Below are 26149 nucleotides of genomic sequence, written 5' to 3'. Positions count from 1 at the left end.
CTTAACTCCTAATTTAATACCAAACCAGCTGCTAACCTCATTTCCTACCTTAACCACAGCAGTGTTATTCTCGTACATAGCAATAATCACTTTAACGTATTTGTCTGGTTTATCATGCAAGGATAATACCTTTGCCAAAGCCCTTCTATGAACAGAAACGAACGGTTGCTCATAATCTATAAAACTGAGGACCAAAGGTGTTTGAAAACTCAGGAACTTCTCAATTATTAGCCTAAGAATGAAAATTTGGTCGACACATCCTCTACCTTTTCTAAAACCGCACTGCTCTTCTCTTAAAAAAATGTCTACGGCATCTCTCAGTCTAAAAAGTATCATTACTAAGTAATTTACTACCTACAGAGACCAGACTAATGCCTCCATAATTACCACACTCACTTTTATCACCTTTTTTAAAAAGTGGCTTAATTAAGGTTTTCCTAAAACTGCTAGGTACTTCCCCTTTTTCAAAAATCATATTCGTAATCTTCAGTAACTTATTTCTAACCTCAGAGCCACCATCTTTAAGAAACTCAATTACCACCCTATCAGCACCTGGAGCCTTACTATTTTTTAATCCCTTTAGTACTGTTACTAATTCCTCCTCACAAAACAAAACTTCCTTCACACCCAAGGTATCACAAACTAATTCATTTTCCTCTATATTTTTTCCTGCAACTCTATCTCGGTTAAGCAAGTTCTCAAAATGTTCTGCCCATCTTGCTTTAGTTTTTTCCTTATCGCTAATTGCGACCCCATTCCTATCTTTAACTGGGACAAGTCCGGATTGACTACTCCCTCTCAATTTGTTAATGTGCCAGTACAATATTTTACTATTATGCCATCTAGCTGCATCTTCCAGATCCTCGGCAATTTTATCCATGGTCTCCACTTCACAACCCCTTAGTTCATATTCTAATACTTTCTCCTCTTTCTTTACATTCCTTTTGTTTTCATATGATCTATCACTCAGATAATTCTTGTACAGGTCATTTCTCCTTCCTATTAAATATAAAGCTTTTTCACTAATATTCTTAGCTGCAGTTCTAGCTTTCTTCCCTAATACACCTTCAGAAACTTCAAAAAATATTTGTCCACAATTGTTCCAACCATTACCACATCATAAGATTCTGAACTCTCAAATATAATATTTAGCTGCCCCTGGGAAGTTTCCCTCAAGTTCTCCTCCTGGGGTCTACACACACCATCGCTATCCGGGAGGTACTTCACCTCTCAAAATTTCAGTTTTAAGTCAACCCTTAAAAATACTAGATTGTTACGTTTACTTTTAAAATCAATGACGTCGCTTTTATATACCCTAAAATCTTGTATTTATCCTGCCAGTCTTTAGTTTACTATAACATAGTCAATATGGTTAGCTGTTTTACCATCATGTGAATAACATTCTATCTTATGAATCGTTTGATAACCAAATAATGTATTGGTTATAACTAGATTGTCATGCCTCCAAAATTGCAAAAGTCTGTAACCATTACTGTTCCTTACACCAAATTTGCCTTGACTGGGATACCATCTATCCCTATTTCTACCAACCTGGGCTTTAAAATCTCCCAGTAATAACATCGTATTTCTACCTGGGACCCTATCTGTTTACTCATGTAACTGTAAGTAAAATTAATCTCAGTCACCTATATTTCCGTCAGTTGTTTCTACAGGGGCGTACACTACTATAACTGATACCCTGAACTTTCTAGTCAGAAAATCAGTAATTAGTATTCTTTTATTAATACCTTCTGAGCCTAAACAAGACTTAGCAGCTTTCTTATTCATCATGAGCCCTACTCCCTGTCTATGTACCCCATCCTTCCTGCCTGAGTAAATAAATTCTATACCACCTAATTCTAGGTTTCCTACCCCTGTGATATGAGTTTATCAAATGTTTAATAAATCCAGTTTAAATCATCTGAAATCCTCAGTCTAAATTTCGATACGATAGTCATTTTTTAATGTTGTAACATTCCAAGTTCCAATTTTCATGTTCTTTAAATCATTGAAATTATTTTCGCCTCAGTAAAAGCAATTTTCCCGGATACCAGTGCAGGACGGGGATCACATATCTTCTCAAGTCTACACCGAAGTGCTTCAGCCGGCACAGTGCTTAACATACCCAAGAAATGAAGTAAGATTAATTCTAATGAAATATACCAAAATATGACGAAAATATATACTTTATTAACAAAACTATGGAAGTTTTGACAGCCAATTATAGAGAGCAGGCCGCCCAGAACCCATTATATTAAATACCTAACCTAACCTACCTAGCCTAACCAAAATACCAGCTCTATACATTAAATATTTAATTAAAATATACCTAGAACGTAGTTTTTCCACTGAGTCTAAGCTAATTGTTACCAAATACAGACAGCTAAACAAGTTTTTCTCAGATCTGACAGATCTACACAGATCAAAATTCTTTAGTGCGTTCTGGATAATCAACAAATACCCTATATTTAACCCTCTTAAGAAAAATAACATTCATTTCTTTAGTTTCATTGGATAGTCATTTAAATGAAACGTGAACCCAATTTTCTGAAACTTTGAAGATCTAAAAATTTCACTCTAAGATCTGTGGTGTAACAAGCACAAATTTTATTACGATATAACAGGGTGGTATCCAGGATTTTTTTTTTCATAGGGGGTGGGGGGTATAAACGGGTACAAAAAACTTAAAAAAACTCATCAATAATTTGTTTGTATTCATTTTTGTTACATTTCTACGAGTCTGACAAACATTTCGGGGCGGGGGCTTCAAATCTCAACTCCTACAACCCCCCCCCCCCCTAGATTCAGCCTTGAGATACAATGATATAAGATAACAGTTTTTTGACATTCCGTATAAGTACATGCGACAACAAGGAGTAGAGCAAATTAGAAATGAAAGTGAGGAACGAAGAAATATGCGGCTAAAAGATATGCCACAGAGAGAACAAAGTAATATAAGGTTAAAAGATAAGCGGCAGCGAGAATAAAAAACGATAGCAAGAAAGCGAATATGACTAGCCACAAAAAAAACGATATAAATAGGTCGTCAAGAAGAGGCTCATATCTGCGGTTAGAAGACAAGCGACAATGAGAATCCATATATAGAACCCTGCCACACGCGGAGTGCCAGGGCTCCGCTGCAAAGTCGCCGGGCTCCCGGTACTGTCACCTATATACACATATTCAATAAAAAATAGATAATGCCCGAATGAAATTTCCGGTCATGATTTTTATATATTTTAAGAGAATATTTTTCACAAGGTCTTACTCTTAGGGAACGCTCCTCATACTTCACCTCTGTACAAGTAAAAGTATGAAAAGTTCGACGCCAATATTGCCTGAACATTCTCTCTAAAATGAGGCGTAATTTAGAAGAGCTAATTTTAAGTCAAATCGCACCATTTCCTGAAACTTGTCATTCTCTATTCCATATTTGCCATTCATTTACTAATTGAATGACGAAATTGATTAAAAATTAAGCGAATTAATTTTTGAAAATTAGCTTTTAAGAAATTCCCTCAATTATCTCTCATTTTGTAGAGTCTTCGGACAAAAAAAAAGAAAACATTAGGGCCCGCTATTAACCCTGATATGCCAAAAACGAATATCCAAATTGTGTTCAGGCTATTTAACGTAAGATTACCATTGAATCATACAAATTAGAATTAAAAAAAATTCTTCTACATAACCGCTCATTTTACAACTAGTGTTTGGGGTATATTACTATTCACACTATCAAAATAAAATTAAAGTAGGGCTGGTTATTGGCCCTTAAATGCCAAAAATGAATTTCCAAGTCATGATACGGTCATATTATATATGGAAAATAATAAATTAAATCTCATTTTAAAAATATTGTTTCGGCTATATCCACATTCAAACTATAAAATCGAAAAAAAGGTAGGACCCTCTGTTAGCCCTAACAGAGGGCCGAAAATGAATTTCAAGGTGTAGGGCCGAAAATATTGTCTCAGCTATATCCACATTCAAATTATAAAAAAGAAAAATAGGCAGGGCCATCTGTAGACTCTAACGTGCCAACAATAGATTTCCAGGTCACGATTTTCAAACAAAAATGTTTTGTCTATATCCACATTCATACTATAAAAACGAAACAAGACTGGGCCATCTGTTGGACCTAAAGTGCCAAAAATGAAAAGCCATATCATTATTTTAAGACAGATTATATCCTATACTATTTAAAAATATTTAGGCCATATCCAAATTTATAACACATATAAAAACATAAAACACACCCTAAATAAATTCCAGAATTCTGGAGACATCCCAAAAACTTAAGTAAAATTTGAATAGGGTTACGTATAACTTAACAAAAAATCGTAATAAATTAGCCAACATAAAGAAAATCCGACAAAAAGCACAGAAAATGCATTCTTTGTAAAACTAGAAAAAAGGTTGAAAAAAGATTCCATAAAAGAACTCCAATCTCCAAATAAGAACTCCGATCCGATGGATCAGATTTAATATAGATTATTTTGTGTTCGACCTTGAGGATGGGAAATAGACATCATCAAAAAAAAAAAAAAAAAAAAAAAAAAAAATTAGCAAATTCATACAAAACCCAACAAAGACGTAAAATTACGTTCTTCTGTAAAGCTAGAAAAAGAATAAGTAGGTTAAAAAGGATTCCAAATAGGAATTTCGAACCTTTCGGAGCGTAGAGTATTTATCTTCGCCTCCTTTTTTATGCTCTTGATGGAGCTGATCTAAGATGGATTGTTTGTCTTCAACCTTGAGGATGTCTATTTCCGACCGGAGCTCTCTTAACTGCTCATGAAGATGTTTACTTTTCTCAAGGTATTCAACCCTAAAAAAGTCACATTAAAACGTAAGAAAAACATTTCCACCAGTCTTGTCAGATTGGAATTTATCCACCAGTAGGCCTACCCTGAGCAATTAAAAAGAAGCCATAAATTCAATCAAGCTAAAATTCTAGAGATCACTCTTTTCAGTTCATTCAAGCCTTAGAACCATAATTCAAACATGTTGGCAATAAAATTTCTGTGAGCACATTTAAATCAGTCTTATTCATTTGGGTATCTACTAACGCTCGGTACGACTAACCCGGGCAATTAAAGAGAACATACCAGAACAGTTCCAACTGCTTAAAAAAATCTTTACTCTTTTAAATGCAGTCAACCCTAAAGAAACGTGATTAAAAGATGTCGGTAATAAAATTCATGAGGGCACATTTAAAGTAGTTTCTGTTTTCACATCGGAGGTATCTACCTACACTTGGCAGGCCTAACCAGGGCAATTTTAAAAAAAGCTAGAAATTACATCAAAATAGGATACCACCAGGGCTTTTCCAACCGCTTATGAAGATGTTTACTTGTTTCTATGCATTCAAACGTTAGGAATCATAAATAGAACATGTTGGAAATAAAATGTCTGAAGGCATATTTAATTCAGACTTTTCACACCAGAGGTGTCACCAAAACACTTCTACACTTCAACAACCTAACCATAGCTGAATAAAGTATGTCAAATAAAAACAATAATGAATAACTCAAACATTTTTTTTTAATTCTGTGAAAAAGGGATAAGGATATAGGGAATATTTTGGGTAAGGACATAGAGAGAGTAGAGGACTGGGTTGGCCTAATCAGGACAATTAAAAAGAAGATAGAAATTACATCAAAATTTGGTCCAGAGCTGTTCCAACGGTTTATGTAAATGTTTATTCGTTTCTATGCAATTAAACGTTAAGCAAGAAGTCACAATCAAGACGTGTTGGTAATAGCATTTCTCAAGACGCACTCACATCAGTGATCTACACAACAGTTGTTTACAATTACTCTAAAGGCTTAGCTAGGGCCAGCAAAAAGACGTTTCTTGTTAAAGGTACGCAAGCTCTTTGAGCCACTCATACGAAGTTTTTTTACGAAGACACATTTACATCAGTTTTTTTTTTGTATAAGGGATTTTACAATTGCCCAATAGGCCTAGTCAGTAAGGCGCTAAAAGGACTACCTGGATACTATTACTACTACTACTAATAATACCTCACTTCAGTGCCAATACGTCTGAGACGTGTTGGTAATAGCATGTCTCAAGACGCACTCACATCAGTGATCTACACAACAGTTGTTTACAATTACTCTAAAGGCTTAGCTAGGGCCAGCAAAAAGATGTTTCTTGTTAAAGGTACGCAAGCTCTTTGAGCCACTCATTAGAAGTTTTTTTTACGAAGACACATTTACATCAGTTTTTTTTTGTATAAGGGATTTTACAATTGCCCAATAGGCCTAGTCAGTAAGGCGCTAAAAGGACTACCTGGATACTATTACTACTACTACTAATAATACCTCACTTCAGTGCCAATACGTCTGAGACGTGTTGGTAATAGCATGTCTCAAGACGCACTCACATCAGTGATCTACACAACAGTTGTTTACAATTACTCTAAAAGCTTAGCTAGGGCCAGCAAAAAGACGTTTCTTGTTAAAGGTACGCAAGCTCTTTGAGCCAGTCATACGAAGTTTTTTTTACAAAGACACATTTACATCAGTTTTTTTTTGTATAAGGGATTCTACAATTGTCCAATAGGCCTAGTCAGTAAGGCGCTAAAGGGACTACCTGGATACTATTGCTACTACTACTAATAATACCTCACTTCAGTGCCAATACATCTGACGCTAACACAACAGTGTACGCTCCTCATCCACATCGATGTATTTAAAGCTTTACTTTTGCCCCCTCCTATGAAGTTGCAATTTGCTTGAATTCTTCCTTACGAACTCTTCCAACCAAATTGGGGGTTTTCCCCTTCATTATACTGTTTTTCATTTTGCCCTCATTAGAGCCTAAGAGAATACAATAGAGATGTCTTTTCTTTTAGCTCGTTCCTTGAAATGCAGTCAGTGAAACGGATACACAAAATTACCCGTTGACATTTCCACTGAGAAACACTTAACAAATCTTCCTCTGCCTATCGAAATGCTTAAGTTTCAGACCCATATTTAACCTCTTCTATTACCATAGCTTCCAAAATTCTAATTTTGGTTCAGAGAGTTATGTGCAAACATTATTCAAACAGTTTTCAACCGTAAACCGTTCCAACCATAAACCGTAAATGTTTTTTCTAACATTTTTCGACCATAAAAAAAGCACCATGGACCTGGCTATTCTACTTTTTTACATCTTCAGTTCAGCCACCATCTTCACTAACGATGCTGCCCATGTAGGTGAAGCTATCTACTTTATCAATCATCGTCGTTAAGCAGCATTACTTTTCACCTCCGTTTATTCCTAGTCTAAGCAATGTAGTCTTCTTGACATTATTTTTCAAGCCTATTCTTACACTCTGAGATCTTCAAAATCCATTCATTTTGCTAACATTCTTATCTAGGAGACTCGAATCATCTTCATAACCTAGGTCTCTTAGGTTTAAAAAAACTTTAAAAAAACATATCATTTTTTTTGTATTTTTGTTACGTTTTTACGAGTGGGATGATATATATATATATATATATATATATATATATATATATATATATATATATATATATATATATATATATATATATATATATATATATATATATATATATATATATATATATATATATATATATATATATATATATATAATATATATATATATATATATATATATATATATATATATATATATATATATATATATATATGAATCCTCCTGAGACCTGTTGTCCCCGTCTGTGGGAACAACCCCCTTAAAATATTTTTTGTGCTGAGGCCTTGCCATCTAGCAAAGGTTTCGTTGTTTCAACGTGATTTTTGGACCTGAAATGCAATCTGTGATTTTTTTTTAGAAAGTTTCTGTGACTTTTAGTGGTGTTTTTACATACTGGAAAAGGCTAAAAAAAGGAGATGAAAACACAAAAAAAAGAAAAAGAAGAAAATGAAAAAAAAAAGAAAATGAAAACAAAAAAGAAAAAAAAGAAAATGAGAACGAGTGGTGAGAAAAATCAGGTGTACCCTCTTGACTTTAGACAGTGCTTAGATAATTTTAAAAGCAGTTAGTTTGATAAGTGCCATCTTTTGGAACTTGAAAATCATCCATGTCCACGACTGTGGACATGCGGTTCCAATCGAGTAAAAAGCTAGGGTTGATTTTTCGTAGTTCAAATCTCGATTCTAATGGGGATAGCAGAGGCCAGTGATTGTTTTATTTGCTAAATTGACAAAAAACTATTATTTTTAAGCTTACTGAACCTGTTCTTTCATTGCAGTTTCCCTTGATGACGCCCTCGGAATGCTGGATGAGAGCAACCTGGACCTCTCTGATTTAGATGATGATGAGGAATGGATCGAAAACCACTCTTTGTCGTCTTCAGACTCTGATGGTGAGCCAGCTATTGCATCCATTCCGTCATCAAGCAGTTATGCTGTTCTTCCAGATGCTGAAAGTGAAGAACCTGATGGTTATGTACACTTAGAAACCCGTGCCAAACGCTTGAAGGCTGACAAAGTAGCAGCAACCTTGTCCTGGAGGACGTCTAGACGGTTCGATCATCATCGTGGCCCCGACATGGGCCCCACTCACTTCCAGGACCACGACGACTGGAGTCCAGAACAATTATTTCGGCAATATTATGCGGAGAGCTTCTTCGAACGTACAGCTTTCTGCATGAACTACAACTATCAGTTGGCCCACCACAAAAGCTTGAATGTAACTCCAGACGAGCTGAAAATTTTTGTTGTCATTGTCATCCTGATAGGGAACCTCAAGTTTCCTCGGATCCACACGCACTGATCTGCGAAGTTCAGGGTGGAAGCCATATAGAAAAAAATAAGTCGAGACAGATCCTTTACAAACCGTTCGAATCTGAAGTTCGTTGTTGATTCAATAATCTCAGACGAAGAAAAAACCAAAAATAGACTTTAGAAGGTGCAGCCGATCCTTCACAACTTCAGGAATATCCGTCTCCACTTGCCACGTTACAGGAACTGTTAAATTGACGAAGAGATGATACCCTTCCAAGGTATGTCGACTCTCAAGCATTATGTCCCCAACAAGCCCAATCCGGTTGGATTAAAGAATTTTGTCCTCGCCAGCTCCTCGAGGTTGATACTTGACTTCTAGATCTACCAGGGAGCAACCACCTTGGGAGACGAGCTGAGAGCACTTCTCGTCTGTTAACCTCCTCGACTTGCTGGCTGAAAGAAAAACAAAAGCGACCAGAACTATCATGAAGAACCGATTGGGCGCCAACGGCCTAACGCTTTTTACCGAAACATAAATGAAAAGAAAGGGCAGAGGACCATATGCCATGTCTGTGCGCTTAGATAGAAAAGTAGCCGCGACTCACTGGTATGATAACAAAGTGGTTCTCCTGTCTTCAAACTACAAAGGCATAGAAGAGGACACAGAGTTCAAACGGTATGACAAGCACCAGGGGTCTTACGTGCAGGTCAATGTCCACGAGTAGTCTACGACTACAACAGTACTTGTGGACCGTATGGTTAGCTATTGACGGTTAGAGACACGTACTAAAAATTGGACTGTGCGTCTGTTTCATCATTTTGTGGATGCTGTACTAGCCAATGTCTTTCAAGAGCTGAAGGGCCATGGCCCAGAAGTTTCTGGTGACCTCAAACAGCTCATTGACCTTCGTTTCAACGTGGCCGAGTGTTTGCTCAGTTCTAGAAGCTCGGAGTCGCGAGGTCAAGAAAATAGTGACAAAGATCTCTTGGGTGAAACTCAGCACCGTGTTTTGAGCGTGAAAAAAAAGGCCAATCCCTCCACCACATGCGAGAACTGAACTGCATCCACCAGAATTATGTGACTTGGCGAACGCAGCCCGATGCAGAAGGCCTAGATGCTGCAAAAGGTCAAGATAGATGTGCTCGCAGTGTAAAATCATTCTCTGCTTGACACGAGACAACAACTGCTTCAAGAAGTTTCATGAAGAGTAATGTTTTGTTTTCAACGTTTTGACAAATGTTTTTTAATAGACGAAACAGTTTTGTACTATACTTTTAGCTCGACAGGGACCCAATGTCCACACCTGTGGACCTCCTCCAGGGGAGAGATTGGGGGTTAGCTTTTTTTTAGTTGATCAATGGTCAAAATGATTTTTTTTTTAAGTCAACTACAAATAATTTCTGAGACCACACTGGCTAATCATGATAAACAAAAAATCGCGAAGAAAGGAAACGAGGACTTTTCACTGGCTGTTAATTGTCCTCGTTTCCTTTCTTCGCGATTTTTTGTTTGTCAACTACAAAGAAATGAACATAATCGGAAAAGTATTTCTATGGTCAGGTCTCAGGTGGATATATATATATATATATATATATATATATATATATATATATATATATATATATATATATATATTTATTTTTTTTTGGGGGGGGGGGTTCAAACCCCTTACATCCCCCCTAGATACGACCTTGGGTAATATAGACCAATAACAGTTTTTTATTGAAACTTCCCTAAAACACTGATATGTCAAGGACCGTGCTGCATGTGTAGATCAGCCCTAAAAATCAAAATACCCTTAAATAATTGAAAAAATAGCGATGGGAAAAATACAGCTAACTAGCTTAACAAAACTAAAACAATCAAAAATTTAGTTTTGCTAGGGAGGTAACATTTCTTTGGGAACAATTTTTTGTAGGATAGAGTGGGGGCTGACTTTTCCAATACATTTTTATCCCCTATACGCAGGCACCAGAGCCTTATATAAATTCAATTGTGTATCTGTTTAAGGTTAAAATGAGTAAACAGGTAAGATAATAGGTAAAATAAGGTAAAGGTAAACGGTAAGCACGGTAAAGGTAAGTAAACAGGTAAAGTAAGGTAATGGTAAGCAGTAAGTATGGTATAGGTAAAAGGTAGGTAAACAGGCAAAGTAAGGTAAAAGTAAACGGTAAGCATGGTAAAGGTAAAAAGCAAGTAAACAGGTAAAGTAAGGTAAAGGTAAACGGTGAGTATGGTAAAGGTAATTAAACAGGTAAGGTAAGGTAAAAGTAAAAGGTAAGTTTGGTAAGGGTAAACAGGTAAATTAAGATAAAGGTGAACGGTAAGTACAGTAAAGGTATAAGGTAAGTAAACAGGTAAAGCAAGAAACAAAAGATATTCGGTAATCTCAAGATAGTAGGACAGTCCTAACAGACGATATATTTCTTTTACGATAAGTTGCACACTTGCTATTAGGGTGTAGGCCAGTTGGATTTTTCTTTAATCGGGAGGGGGGGGATTACCCAAGGCCTGAATTTTTTTGTATTCAACTTTGGAAATTATAATCATTCTATATGATTATTATTTTACCTGAGAAATCGTAGCTAAATATATTTTTAATTCTAACGGTAGCCTAATCCAGGTTTAATGCCTACCTTATTTTCTTTAAAAAGTGGACTGGGTAGGTTTGGTATTCAAGTATGATATAAATGTCATGGATAATGTTCATAAACTATGACATTCAAATATGTCACATAGACTTATGACTAATGTAACTTTTTTAAGGTATTCCTTTTTATTGAAAATGGTGATATACAAGAACCATAGCCTTGAAACAGTAAGCAGAAAACGTTACTAAATATGCTTATCCTTTAGAAAGAGAAATAATGTAGATGGCATTCTTTGCAGATAAAAGCTTCTTACAGTGTTTTGAGGTTATTAGGAAGATAAACTGGCTTTTTCACAGGAAAGACAAAATCCGCAAATATGCTAAGTTTGTAAGAGAAGAAGAAAAGGCGGCCAGAACATCAGCAAACATGTTAAGTAAGATTGGGTGCATCTACATAAGACATAAAATCTAATATTAAAAATATAAATCATAAAAACATAATATCATAAACATAAAACATAAATCCATAAACACAAACCTAAACATAAGTCCAACATAATACAATTTGTATAATGAATCATAATATGGTAAAAAAATAAGGTAAAGAATACGGCATTGGACTTTAAAGTTCCTACCGGCGGTGCTGATCTCCGTTTCTTGGCCCTTCAGTCAGGAAGTGCAATTGGGGATTGGGGGCCAAGCATCCTGTTCTTTCGCATATCCTTCCTATTTACCTTCCCCAGATTTCCCCAGGTAACCATTTAAAGCTGGGTCGACTCTGGCTGAGCTTACAGAGTCACGCCACTGACCCCCGTCCCAAACCAAAAAATTGATTACACTAGGATTCGAACACTCGTCCTCTCGGACAAAGGATCCTAAATCCAGCGCACCAGTCCACTTGGCTATTTATACTTGAATCATAATATGATTCAAGTATAATTTTCAAACTTCTATACGAAACGAGATATACTGGTTTACCTGTACGTCAATATCTTATTAATAGCTTACTTCTTAAATGAAAGTGAGGACATAAAATTTTTTAAAGAATTTGGGCAAAAATTATTAGCAGTAGTGGTATACCACAGGAAAAAAAGCAAAAGTTTATATTTGAAGAATGGTTATCAGACATTTTTTGGAGGTTTGACAATTAAAAAGGGTAGTTATTAAGGCCAGAGTAAAAAAAATGACCTTCTTTAGACAATGCTGCAGTATAAATTAGCAATAAGAATTACTGCTGATTTAAATATAAAATTACAATTAAAATTTATATTATATTTGATATTAATTTATTTATTATTATTATAATTGATTATAAATTAATTGATTTACATTATATTGACTTATATAAGTAATTAAGTTGATTAACTAATAACTCATTAATTCAAACTTAATTGGCTTAAAACAGGCTGAAAGCGACTGTCAATCTAACAAAACTCAAAGGTTAAAAATATATTCTGCATTTTCTTCTTTGGACTCGCAATTCCTACATTTTTAGAAAATTCAACATTTATGACCCCATTAGTTCCGCAGAAAAGCAAGGTTCTGTATATAACACCTGATCAAATAATCTGAACCTTCCTTGGTCTTCTGTAGTGACCCAGTAAGACTTCCAGCCACCTGCCATTATCCTGCCACCAGCATTTTTTGCAAGCAGATCATTTTTGAGAAGGCGACTATGATTGGGTTATCTGGTCAAAGCCAGTCGACTACTGGCAGGGTGAACGATGTCAATTAAGACGAGACTTAATCCGTTTAAGTGTATATTGCGTTTCTACGAAAAACGTTTTTAAGATTTTACTGAACGTTATTTAACGAAATGTTATTACTTTTAGTTCGGTTAATGAAACTGAACTATCCTTCTCCACTTTTTTATTATTTTGTCTTTTGCTTATGCACCCTTTTTTCTTGTCATTATTACGGTTCAAACACATTATAAAGCCAGAAGTTTTTTTTTCAAATTCTGCTATTAAAAAATAACTCTTTTTTTTTACTCCTTAAAGAAGAAACCAAATATAAAAGATGAATAATCGCATCTCAGAGCTTTCGCATTCCGAACAGTAAGGATAAAATTTGTCCTGCGGCCGCGAAAATACAATTGAACTTAAGACGTTGGTATGATTTTTGACAATTCAGTCCGAAGCGGGTACGGAATTATTTATCAAACATTATTATTAACACTGTTTCAAGTTATTTATATTATGCTATACTTGGGGCTATGGTACTGAGGAATATTATAATGTTTGTCCAATACTTTTCTTTGTGCTCCTATATGATTTAGGCTGAATATTAGAGAGATTATGGACGAAAACACTATTATTTACCCTAGTAGATGGACAACATACCTTTCTTTCTCAATTTGTATGGCCAGTGTGTCTACCTCACTATTATCAATTTGATAGGTTGAGAGTAGATCAGGAGATCGGTCATTTAGACGGAGGCCTTGAATATCTGAAGCTACGTCAACACTAGGTGCACGTGATTGTGAGTATAAAGGCTAAAAAAAAAAAAAAAATCACCATTAGGTGATTCTCAATCTACACGGGGCACATGTGATTGCGAGCATAACGGCAAAGAACGGAAAAAAATAAATAAAAAACTATAAGAAGCGATTCCTGATCAACGCTGGGCGTACGTCATTGTGAGTAATAACGACTACAAAAACAGAAAAAAAGAAAACAAAATAACGATGAGATTATTCAGAGTCTACACTGGGTGAACGTGATTGTGGGTATAACGGTAAAAAACAGACAAAATGAAAACAAAAATAATCAAGAGGTAATTCTCAATTTACACTGAGTGCACGTGGTTGTGAGTATAACAGCAAAAAAACAGAAAGAATTAAAAGAAAATCACCGTGAGGTGGTTCCCAATCTACACTGGGTGCACGTGATTGTGAGTATAACGGCGAAAAAACAGAAAAAATGAAAAAAAAAACAATCAAGAGGTGATTCCTAATTTACACTGGGTGCAGGTGATTGTGAGTATAACGGCTAAAACAGGAACAAATGAAAGAACAAATTACCATGAGATGGTTCCCAATCTACACTGGGAGCACGTGATTGCGAGTATAACGGCAAAAAAATTGAAACAATGAAAAAAAAAACGATCAAGAGGTGATTCCAAATTTACACTGGGTGCATGTGATTGTAAGTATAACGGCTAAAAACGGCAAAAATTAAACAAAAAGAATCAAGAGGTGATTCACAATTTACACTGAAAGCAGGTGATTGTGAGTATAACGGATAAAAAACAGAAACAATGAAAACAAAAACGATCAGGGGGTGATTCCCAATTTACACTGGGTGCGGGTGATTGTGAGTATAACGGCTAAAAGCAAAAACAAATGAAAGCAAAAATTAACATGAGGTGATTCACAATCTACACTGGGTGCACGTGATTGTGAGTATAACGGCAAAAAAAACAGAGAAATGTAAACAAAAACAATCAAGAGGTGATTCCCAATTTACACTGGGTGCAGGTGATTGTGAGTATAACGGCTAAAACAGGAACAAATGAAAGAACAAATTACCATGAGATGGTTCCCAATCTACACTGGGAGCACGTGATTGCAAGTATAACAGCAAAAAAATAGAAACAATAAAAAAAAAACGATCAAGAGGTGATTCCCAATTTACACTGGGTGCATGTGATTGTAAGTATAACGGCTAAAAACGGCAAAAATTAAACAAAAAGAATCAAGAGGTGATTCACAATTTACACTGAAAGCAGGTGATTGTGAGTATAACGGCTAAAAAACAGAAACAATGAAAACAAAAACGATCAGGGGGTGATTCCCAATTTAAACTGGGTGCATGTGATTGTGAGTATAACGGCTAAAAACGGCAAAAATTAAATAAAAAGAATCAAGAGGTGATTCCCAATTTACACTGGGTGCATGTGATTGTGAGTATAACGGCTAAAAACAGGAACAAATGAAAGCAAAATTTACCATGAGGTGGATCCCAATATACACTGGGTGCACGTGATTGTGAGTATAACGGCAAAAAACGGCAAAAATTAAATAAAAAGAATCAAGAGGTGATTCACAATTTACACTGGAAGCAGGTGATTGTGAGTATAACGGCTAAAAAAAGGAACAAATGAAAGCCAAAATTACCATGAGGTGGATCCCAATATACACTGGGTGCACGTGATTGTGAGTATAACGGCAAAAAATGGCAAAAATTAAATAAAAAGAATCAAGAGGTGATTCACAATTTACACTGGAAGCAGGTGATTGTGAGTATAACGGCTGAAAAAAGGAACAAATGAAAGCCAAAATTACCACGAGGTGTTTCCCAGTCTACACTGGGTGCATGTGATTGTGAGTATAACGGCAAAACACGGAAAAATTAAATAAAAAATAAATGAAGCGATTCCTGATCTACTCTGGGTGCACGTCATTGTGAGAATAACGACTACAAAAACAGAAAAAAGAAAACAAAATAACGATGAGATTTGAAACTCAGAGAGGAAAGAAAATAACAAAAAGAAAAAGAAAATTAAAAAAGGCGAAAAACGAGGATTTTGTTAGCCAGTGGCACACTATGCAGAAGAAAATATGAGCAAATATTTTTACAAGTACCTCCGCCGAGTCGTCCTCAGTGCTAAACAAAAAAGAAAGAAAAGAAAAAGAAACCAACGAAAATCGAACCTGTCAAAGTTTACTTGCCAACGACAGAACAGAAACTAAATAAGAACCAGGTTGGAATCAACGAAGAAGAAATCTACCAAGATGATTGGGCAATAATCATTTGTCTTGCCATAGTTTTGGCTGGCCTACAAATTCGTCAATCATTTGATGTGCAAATAGGTTCTCTCAAGTATACCGGTTGAAAATATTGACTGAGTCCTTCACAATCAAACTGTCGTAAATTGGGCTCAACGAAATATCTCCAGTATCTCTATTTATTGCTAAATTTTGGTTCATGTATTTTTTTATCTCAATTATCTCTATAAGAGTTTTTTGTAGGCCATTTACAGTGGATATTAAGATTGCCTCGTCAAAAAGAACCAGATGGGTCGGATTTACGAAAATATGCGAAGCCAATGCCGAATCAAAGTTCTCATTGTTATTTTTTAATCTCAGGGACTTGTCTATTGAAATTTTGTGTTCATACAAACGTTCACCTAGTTGTTGATGGGTCCTACCAATTTAAAATTTCCCACATGAACACGGGATTCTGTAGACACCACTACCAAGTACTGGGTCAGTTTTATCCTTTCCTGAGTTGAAAAAATGTTCAACTTTTTGTTCAGTTTTGAAAGAAACAGAGACATTATGTTTTCTTAAAATTTTTCCAAGTTTATCGCCAAGTTTCAGGATGTATGGTAAAGTCATGAAAGTTTTTTTTTAATCGTCTATCTACGATATTTCCAATAAGTTTGGTTGGGTAACCATTCCAGAAAAGAATATCTTTGACACAGTTTAATTCAGAATTTATATGATTACGGGAACAGATTTTTTAAAACTCTGTCGACTAAAGAGATTATTATGATGGGAAGAGAAATGAAGATATCGATCATTATGGGTCAGGTTTCTGTATTTAGAAAAATCAAAGGTAGGAACAGTTTTTATAATCAAAATAACCAAGAAAGGCAGCTAACCTGTATTTTCAAGTTCCATTGTGAACTGAAGATTCGAATCGAAGGAGTTCAAATTTGCCAAAAAAATCTTTTAGAGAGTTTTGTCCATGTTCACAAGCAGAAAGGATATCATCAAAGAAACGAAACCAGATAGAGTCTTTTAAGTGGAAACTATTCAAAGCAGACTGTTCTATGAAATCCATGTAAAAATTTGCCAAATAAGGAGACAAGACAGTGCCCATGGATAAGCCTATTATTTGAAGAAAAAATTTGTTTCGGAATTTAAAATACGAGGAGTACTTGTTGCAAAGACGGACAAGGGTCATTATTGTATCAATTTCAAAAGTTTTGTAATCCGACCAAGCTGAATTTTCCTCTAATTTTCTTTGTAAGGCCTGCTCACATTTATGGACATCGCATGAAGTGTACATAGAAACTGCATCAAAACTAGATAAAATAGTTTTTTCTGTTGTACTTTGATTTTTTAACTTCTCAACATGATCTATGGAGTTTTTTTTATATAGGATTTCTGTGTGCTTAAAAGAGGCTTAAAAATGGTGGCTAAGAAACTCCGTATACCCGTAGCTGGAGAACTATAGCATGCTACAATATTTTTATAGCATGCTAAAATCCTCGTTTTTCACCTTTTTTTTATTTTATTTTTCTTTTTGTTATTTTCTTTCCTCTCTGAGTTTCATTGGTTATGTATAGCCAGTGTGGTCTCAGAATGTATTAACGATGAGATTATTCACAGCATACACTGGGTGAACGTGATTGTGAGGATAACGGCAAAAAACAGACAAAATGAAAACTAAAATAATCAAGAGGTGATCCCCAATTTACACTGAGTGCACGTGATTGTGAGTATAACGGCAAAAAAACAGAAAAAATGAAAATAAAAACGATCAAGAGGTGATTCCCAATTTACACTGGGTGTAGGTGATTATGAGTATAACGGCTAGAAACAGGAAAAAATGAAAGCAAAAATTACCATGAGGTGATTCACAACCTACACTGGATGCACGTGATTGTGAGTATAACGGCAAAAAAAAAACAGAAAAAATGAAAACAAAAACAATCAAGAGATGATTCCCAATTTACATTTGGTGCACGTGATTGTGGGTATAACGACTAAAAACAGGAACAAATGAAAGAAAAAATTACCATGAGGTGATTCAAAATCTACAGTGAATGCACGTAATTGTGACTATAACGGCAAAAAAAAAAACTGAAAAAAATGAAAACAAAAACAATCAAGAGGTGATTCCCAATTTAAACTGGGTGCATGTGATTGAAAGTATAACGGCTAAAAACAGGAAGAAATGAAAGCAAAAATCACAATTAGGTGATTCACAATCAATGCTGGATGGACGTAATTACGAAAATAACGGCTAAAAATAGAAACAAATGAAAGCAAAAATCACCACGAGGTGAGTCACAATCTACACTAGATGCACGTGATTGTTAGTAAAACGGCAAAAAAAAACAGAAAAAATGAAACCAAAACAATTAAGAGGAGATTCCCAATTTACACTGGGTGCACGTGATTGTGAATATAACGGCTAAAAAACAGAAAAAAATTGAAACAAAAATTACCATGAGATGGTTCATAATCTACACTGGATTCATGTAGTTGGGAGGTGATTCACAATCTACACTGGATGCACGGGATTGTGAGTATAACGGCAAAAAAAACAAAAAAAATGAAAATAAAATCAATCAAGAGGTGATTCCGAATTTACACTGGGTACACGTGATTGTGAGTGTAACGGCTAAAAAACAGAAAAAAATTAAAACAAAAATTAACATGAGGTGGTTCCCAATCTACACAAGGTGCACGTGATTGTGAAAATAACGGTTAAAAAAAGGAAATGAAAGCAAAAATAACCATGAGGTGATTCATAATCTACACTGAATTCACGTGATTGGGAGGTGATTCACAATCTACACTGGATGCACGTGATTGTTAGTATAACAGCTAGAAAAAGGGAACAAATTAAAACAAAAATCACCATGAGGTGACTCACAATCTACACTGGATAAACGTGGTTATGAGTATAACAGCTAAGAAAACAGGAACAAAAGAAAACAAAATCACCACGAGGTGATTCACAATCTACACTGGATGCACGTGATTATGAGTATAACGGCAAAAAAACTTATAAAAAACTGAAACAAAAATCACCATGATCAACAATAACGATTGTGAGCATAGCTGTGAACACAGAGTGCTTTTTAATCAAAGTAGGAATTACCCGCCGAAATACAAGCTGTGACGAAAAACCAAGTAGTTATCAACTTTGGACCGCTCCATCATTGTCTTACCTCTGACCTCTTACACCTTAGGACACTTCAATTTTCGAATATTCCTCCCAATCTATGTGGATTTTAAGTAAAAGTGCAAATAAGGTTCATTGTCTCGGTGTCATACATTAATGATAATGCATCATTGATCATGAAAACAAACATTGAAAAAAGTAAACAACTTAAAGTGGCTAGTTAGCCGATACAAATGAATAGAAGCTAACTTCATGGCACTTAGAGGCCTATAGCGATCCTGAAACAATATTAGGGGCCTTGGTTCTCGCATTAAACACTTTACAGGATCTACAAGTACGAACTTTCAAATTTTGGAATTCAAAAAAGCGTCAACCGTCTAGGGCTAAACGGAAAGCAGGTCGTCCTCGTCTGGGGTGGGAGGACGTCATAAAAAAAGATTTAAAGAAAACTTGGAGACTTCCTGGGAGGGTGTAAAAAGAGAGGCTTTGAATAGATTGGGATGGAGGAGGAGCGTGCGTGGCTGTGTTGGCCTTAGGCAGCTTTGTGCTGCGGTGAGTTATTAGTAGTAGTAGTAGAAGAAAAAGTGTCATTCCCCTCAGGAACACAAAACTTTGGCGTTTGCACAACAGAAAATAAAAAAATTGCTGGGGTGTTTTATCCTGTTATTGACCCTCAAATTGAAATTCCGCCCTTCATTTTTTATAATAATTTTTCGGAAATAAATATCGTGTCTAAAAAATAATCTCATTCAAAAGCAAGAAATTAACAAACTCTGTATAAGAAATTCCATCGGAGATCGAGCCAGAGAGATACTAGACGCAACAGTATCGAATCATGAAAACGGATTTTATATAAATTATGATTCACGTGTAGGATGATCAAATTCTACCTCCTCCTCATTCCCTCTCGGCCCTTTCTTGCCGAAAATCCATATGTGCCAATTTTCAGCCCAAATTGTCAATTTTTTGGAATGCTTACTAGACAAACAAACAAAGCACTTCATAGCATAGATAAGCAGAAGAATAATAATTTACCAGCACAGGGACTGTAGGTTGCGACGCAAGAACTGGTACTTGGCAATACTGGACTAGCCGTTCTTTTGCTTGCCTTTCGGCCATTTTGGCTTGAGATAACTGAACTTTCAAGTATTCTGCTTCGTTTACTCGCCTCTCTGCCTCTTCTAACATTTGTGCAGCCAGTAGTTCTGCTTCTCTCATTCGCCTCTCGTAAAGCAGCTTTTCTTCTTCCGACTGTAAAACAAAAGTTAATAAACATAAAAAATGATGTGATTAAATCGGAGTAGCTGTTAAATCTAACTCTGAACTTTGAAAAAGTGAAAATGGAAAACACAAAAAAGTAAAAAAGGAAACACAAAAAATTGAAAAAGAAAACACAAATGGGTCCAAAGTTCCAAAACAATCAACAAGAGAAAACAAAAAACAAGAATTCTATGGTTTCCAACTTTGATATACCACTGACTCTGAAACATTTTTGATAGAACGGTACATCTCTACAGCACATCAGGTAAGTGAATGATGGTGCCCAGCTGATCCCTCCGCGGACAGTTACATTCTTCCCCCGAATATAATCCCCCGCAAAGAATCCCCCGCCAGAGAATGACACTTCAGCCAATTCCTCCTACGTGTTAATTTAAACAACAAAAGAAAAAGTAAGGCAAATAAAAAGAATAAAAAAAGAAGGGAATATGGAGGTAATGGAATTTGGTATAGGTAGGTCTACCTATAGGTAGGACCTCTATAGGTAGAATACACGATGCAGAATATCCAATATTTTTTTTTTTTTTTATAAAATTGAGATTGGATAAATAGATGGGATTGGGAAAATGGGGGGAGGGGGATATCATCCAATTGAGATAATGGAAAAAATCTGAAAAAGACGGGAAACAAATAAAGCTTTATGTTGGTCTGACTATCAGTTATTGTTCGTGCTGGATACCTTGGGGCTACCAGCTATTTGATATTGTATCCTATAGGCTACATCTCTTTGATCTCTAACGCCATACCAGTACCGCTGGCGGTTTTGTTAGAGTATGGTAACGTAATCTAACTATTATAAGTGCCAAACTATGGGCTAAGGGCGCCACAGCCTGTGTCACCACTAATATCTCTAGTTATCTCTTTGGAGGGTAAAGTTTCTCACGAATTTTTCCTACCCTGCCTGGGTTCGGGGAAAATAGTTTTACACGATTGGAGAAAATAACTCGCTTTTAATCTCCCAAAGGTCAAGTCCAACAAAACATGCATCTACAAACCCTGAAAACAAACAAAATCCCTACTTTTGTACAAAGAACTTGGTGTAGGAGTGGATCCTAGATCGACCCTGGCCATTCCTATAAATAAAAGCTTCAGAATCAAACATTTTTTTAATACCATTAACTATCAATGGCTACGTCCAGACAGACAAAAATAGATTTTATCCCAAAAAATAACTTAATGTAAAATTACTGGCTTGGCAACGAGACTGTAACTTGTAATTGAAAATTATATTATAGGCAAACCTACGCAAATGTAATTGAGAAAATAGTGCTAAGCATGATTCAATTAAATTTCTCGCTCTCACAAATTTACGTTTGTGAGAAGCGTAGAATCAGGTTTTGGCACATTCGATGATGCCAGCCCTCAAGAAAAATTGGCTGAACTGGCCGCTTAATTTCCAACAGTGAAAGCAACACGATATCTCAATTAAAAACGAGTTGCCCCTGGGCATAATTTGAAATAATCCATGGCCGAAAATAGAAAGGCCAGTGAAAACGATAAACGTACAAGGAAAATAGCTAAAAGTTCAAACGAATAATTAATTTGTTCATTATGAGTCCCATCCCACGGGATAATCAAAAGAAAAATAAACAGCGATTTCAATTGAAGATGAGAGTGAAGACTGGAAAGGCAAGGCCTCGGTAAAGGGATAACAGCTGGCCCACCAGTAGTAACCTGAGAGATACCTCCTTTGGGTTGATAGGAATAATCTTAAATTCCTTCCCGAGCTTTTCCAATCCAACCCGACATTCAATATCTCCGAACTTTTTCATAGCCCTTTGCAATTGATTGCATTCTATTTTATGATCATCTGAAATTTTCCCCAATAGGCCCAGTTGAATACAATTAATTATCTAAAATAGTAAAAACAATTGATTATCTTAATAATTAAAGAAACAATTATCTTATGTTTGCAAAAAAAAATATTATTAATTGAGGATAAATGAACTTTGGAACACAACATAAGTTTGGCAATCTACATTCATAGTGAACAGAGAAAAGAAGTAACGAAATCAAATCAAATTTGAGGGGATAGGTTTCCATCATATACATGGAAAAAAATTGATTAACATAGAAAAAAAAATACATAGATAAAAAAATACATAGATAAATATAGAAAAAAAATTGATTGTCAAATCAGCATGAAACTTAATTTTCTTTCAAATCAATTCCAAAGTTTTGCATCAAAGTAAAACATTTCAATAGCATTGTTGAGTTATTTTTAAGTTTTTAGTTAACAAAAACAATAATTCTTTTTCGATAATTCCCAATTTCGATAATGCCATTTTTAGTTGAGACGTTCATATTGACTTAGGGGTTGCAGTATCTTATAAGAGCATTTGAGTGAAAATCCGTAGTTTTTGTGCAGCCAAAGGTGATCAGAGGTTAACTATGCCCATTCCAGTACCATTTTTTACGCCACGGACCCACCACTGCCACACATTCCGTCACGACCAAGTTTACAGGTAAAAACACTTTAATCAAAGAGGTATAATATGTAAAAACATAAGTCTCCCAAAACGGCGAGACCCAAACACCCTTTCAAAGTTCATAATCGGGTTGAAGGTAATGGACCCTTTTCTGGAAGGGTTCCATTTCCCTGCGGAATATCTGATCAATTTTCTACGTACCACTGGCAAGCGCTTATTTTCTATTAAAACGATTCGAATGTTTTTCTTTTCAGAAACGAAGTTCAGCATTTCCGAAAGGGCATCTATGATAAAACTAATAATTAAGTAATAGATAGCGCTATTTCGCAAGGACCTAATTTTATTTCGCTTTGTCAATTTTGGAATATTTCTATGGTTCTTTGGTAGTTTTTTTTGCCATTGTTTGGCACGTCGATGACCTCTAATTTGGGATGAATATAAACTACACTGCATAGAAATAAAATTTTCAAATCACCAGTGTGTGTACTGGCAATTGGGGCAATGGCGATGGGACTCCTGAATTTTAGTATGTGTACGTCAAGCAATCTTTATTAAAAGTTAAACCTATTTTTTTTTACCGACCTTACTTAGGACTATCATTACGTAAATTAAGCAAGCAAGACTCAATTGTGATTTATTGTTTTTATTAAGAAAATTACCCGCTTAATTGGTATCAAATTGACCATATTCCAATTCAATGTTGCCCTCAGGTCTTATTAGACTCCCAATTTTATCATAATCATCACTGGTTAACAGCTTTCAATATTATTTCGAAGTACCGTATGTATATTTAAAGGATAAATGTTTAAATGCAATCCTGATCAAACAATGAATGTAATTTTTGTCATTTTATTCATCGAGGCGAGGAAACTGAATCGCTCATCCAAACTAATTTGCAAACAGCAGTATCTCACTTCTTCCCAATAGACCTTCAAACTATAGAGAGAAATTGCTGAAACATCGCAAGAAAAAAAAAAAATGAAATCTGACATTCAAGGATGTATCCAGGAATTTTTCGGGGGGGGGGGGGGGGTACAAAAAACTTTAAAAAACGCATCAAAAGTTGGTATATATTCATTTTTGTTACGTATTTACGAGCCGGAGAAACACTTCGGGGGGGGGGGGAGACCAACGGACAAATATACCCCCACCCCTGGATACGACCTTGCCCACTTTAAAAATTTGAACTTGAAAAGTTTGATATTCGAATGCGTGGAATTAAAAGAATTCAAAGAACGAATTAAGAGCTCTGATAAAACAGCTCGACTCTAGTGCACAGCAACAAATAGAGTGAACCGAGTCATTGCTAGTGTAGGTGGTGCTAGGAGGCAAAATGAAGTACAGCCCCCCCCCCCCTTCAGACTCAAATAAAAGCAAAAAAAAAAACAAATCAAAGTGAAAAACTTAATCAAAGTGGGCAACCCCAAGCTACAGCCACCCCTCCTTAACCACGGTGCCCAGGGCAGCTTGCCATCTTTGAACGGCCCTGAGTAAAAAGATGGCTAATTGGTTTTTACTGAAGAATACACATGGATTAAGGTAAATAATGTTGGATTAAATATGTATTTCATAATGATGAAAGATAAGCCTGTAATGAACCAAACAAATTGAAAATGATAGCGATGATGATTGGGTTTTGGATTTTGACATGGATAAGGTCATCAATGCCTACCATACCTTTGAAAATCAAAAATATGGACTAGATAAATCGTCGGAAGAAAAAGAAGTTTTTGTCCCATCACCTCAACAATTAAAAGAAACAAACGTTCGGCGATATGTCTTCCATAATGACAAAATACAAGTCGAGGCAAAATTTAAAGGTTCAATGAAAAAGATGTAATTTTACAAAGGAACCACTTCTAATTTAAGGTCCATTTGGACGTCATGACATCAAGAAAAGGCTCAAATTGTCTGCTTTTAGAAGACAAGCGACAGTGAGAATCTACAAATAGAAGCCTGCCGCGTGCCGGGCTCCCGGTACTATATATATATATATATATATATGCCCTTTCGGGGTATATGCAAGACTGGGGACCTTGCGGTCAACACTATCCCCACTTGAGGAGTGGCACCCCTCGAGGACATTATAGCCTAGTAAACGACACAGCATTCACACGGGATTCTGATTAATGGATAATTCTTCTGGGCTTGGTCTGTTTTGCCCTGCGTTTTCGGGCTGAAAAATCTCTTCCTAGCTAATTTATCTACTATGGGCTGCCTCCTCGTAGTAGCATGATGTTTGTAGGCATGAATATATAATGAGCAGGAGGTATTAGGCTTGAGACTGTCTGTGCAGGATTTCGACTCCTGTCGATAAAAGAGCCCTGTTTCTATCCTTAACTGGGACACGTCCGGATTGACTACTCCCTCTCAATTTATTAACATGCCAGTACAATATTTTACTATAATGTCGTCTAGCTGCATCTTCAAGATCCTCGGTAATTATACCCATGGCCTCTATTTCACACCTCCTTAGTTCATATTTTAATGCTTCCCCCACTTTCTTTACATTCCTTTTGTTTTCATGCGATCTATCAATCAGATAATTCTTGCACAAGCCCCTTCTCTTCTCTATTAAACATAAAGATTTTCCACTAACATTCTCCTATCTGCAGTCTTAACTTTATTCCCTAAGACACCGTCATCAATTTCACAAATTGTTTTTCTAAAATTATTCCAACCATCTTTCACATTGTCAAATTTTAAACTCTGAAGTTTAGTATTCAACTGTTCCTGGAAAGTTTCTCTCAAATTGTCATCCTAGACTCTACCAACATCATAACTTCCAGGGAGGTAGTTACCCTTCTGAGATTTCAGCTTAAAATTAATTTTAGAATCTACTAGATGGTGATCTTTACTTTTAACATATATAACAGCACTCCTATATACCCTAGTATCTTGTATTAATCCTGCCAGTTTTCGGTTTACTATAACATAATCAATAAGGTTTGCTGTCTTTCCATGACATGAATACAATGTTAACTTATGGGCCATTTTATGACCAAAAACCGTATTGGTTACAACTAGATTGTTATACCTACAAAATTGTAAAAGTCTGTAGCCATTATTGTTTTCTTTTCCTACACCAAATTTTCCTAGGCTAGGATACCATCTATCCTTATTTCTACCAACCTGGGCGTTAAAGTCTCCTAGTAAAAGTATCATATTTCTACCTGAAATCCTGTCTATTTGCTCCTGTAACTGTAAGTAAAATTTATCTGAGTCACTAGTATCTCCTTCAGTCGGTTCTACAGGGGCATATACTACTATAACT

At 35.7% G+C, this 26149-nt stretch overlaps 1 protein-coding gene across 1 annotated transcript in view; it reads right to left on the bottom strand.

The window, feature by feature from the left end:
• The window catches only part of LOC148942392 (merlin-like), a 150556-nt gene that overhangs the window by 15130 nt on the left and 109277 nt on the right, over positions 1-26149 (bottom strand). Inside the window, 3 exon segments of the mRNA XM_089103541.1 lie at positions 4669-4828; positions 13646-13797; positions 20204-20419. Of these exon segments, the coding sequence (XP_088959667.1) occupies positions 4669-4828; positions 13646-13797; positions 20204-20419 (528 nt within the window).

This window comes from Artemia sp. Qi Xiang Cuo, chromosome 17 (assembly GCF_049724085.1).
Source record: "Artemia sp. Qi Xiang Cuo chromosome 17, ASM4972408v1, whole genome shotgun sequence".
In the NCBI taxonomy this organism is placed as follows: Eukaryota; Metazoa; Arthropoda; class Branchiopoda; order Anostraca; family Artemiidae; genus Artemia; species Artemia sp. Qi Xiang Cuo.
Note: the sequence above shows the minus strand (reverse complement) of the source record. Positions and strands in the feature narration are given on the sequence as shown.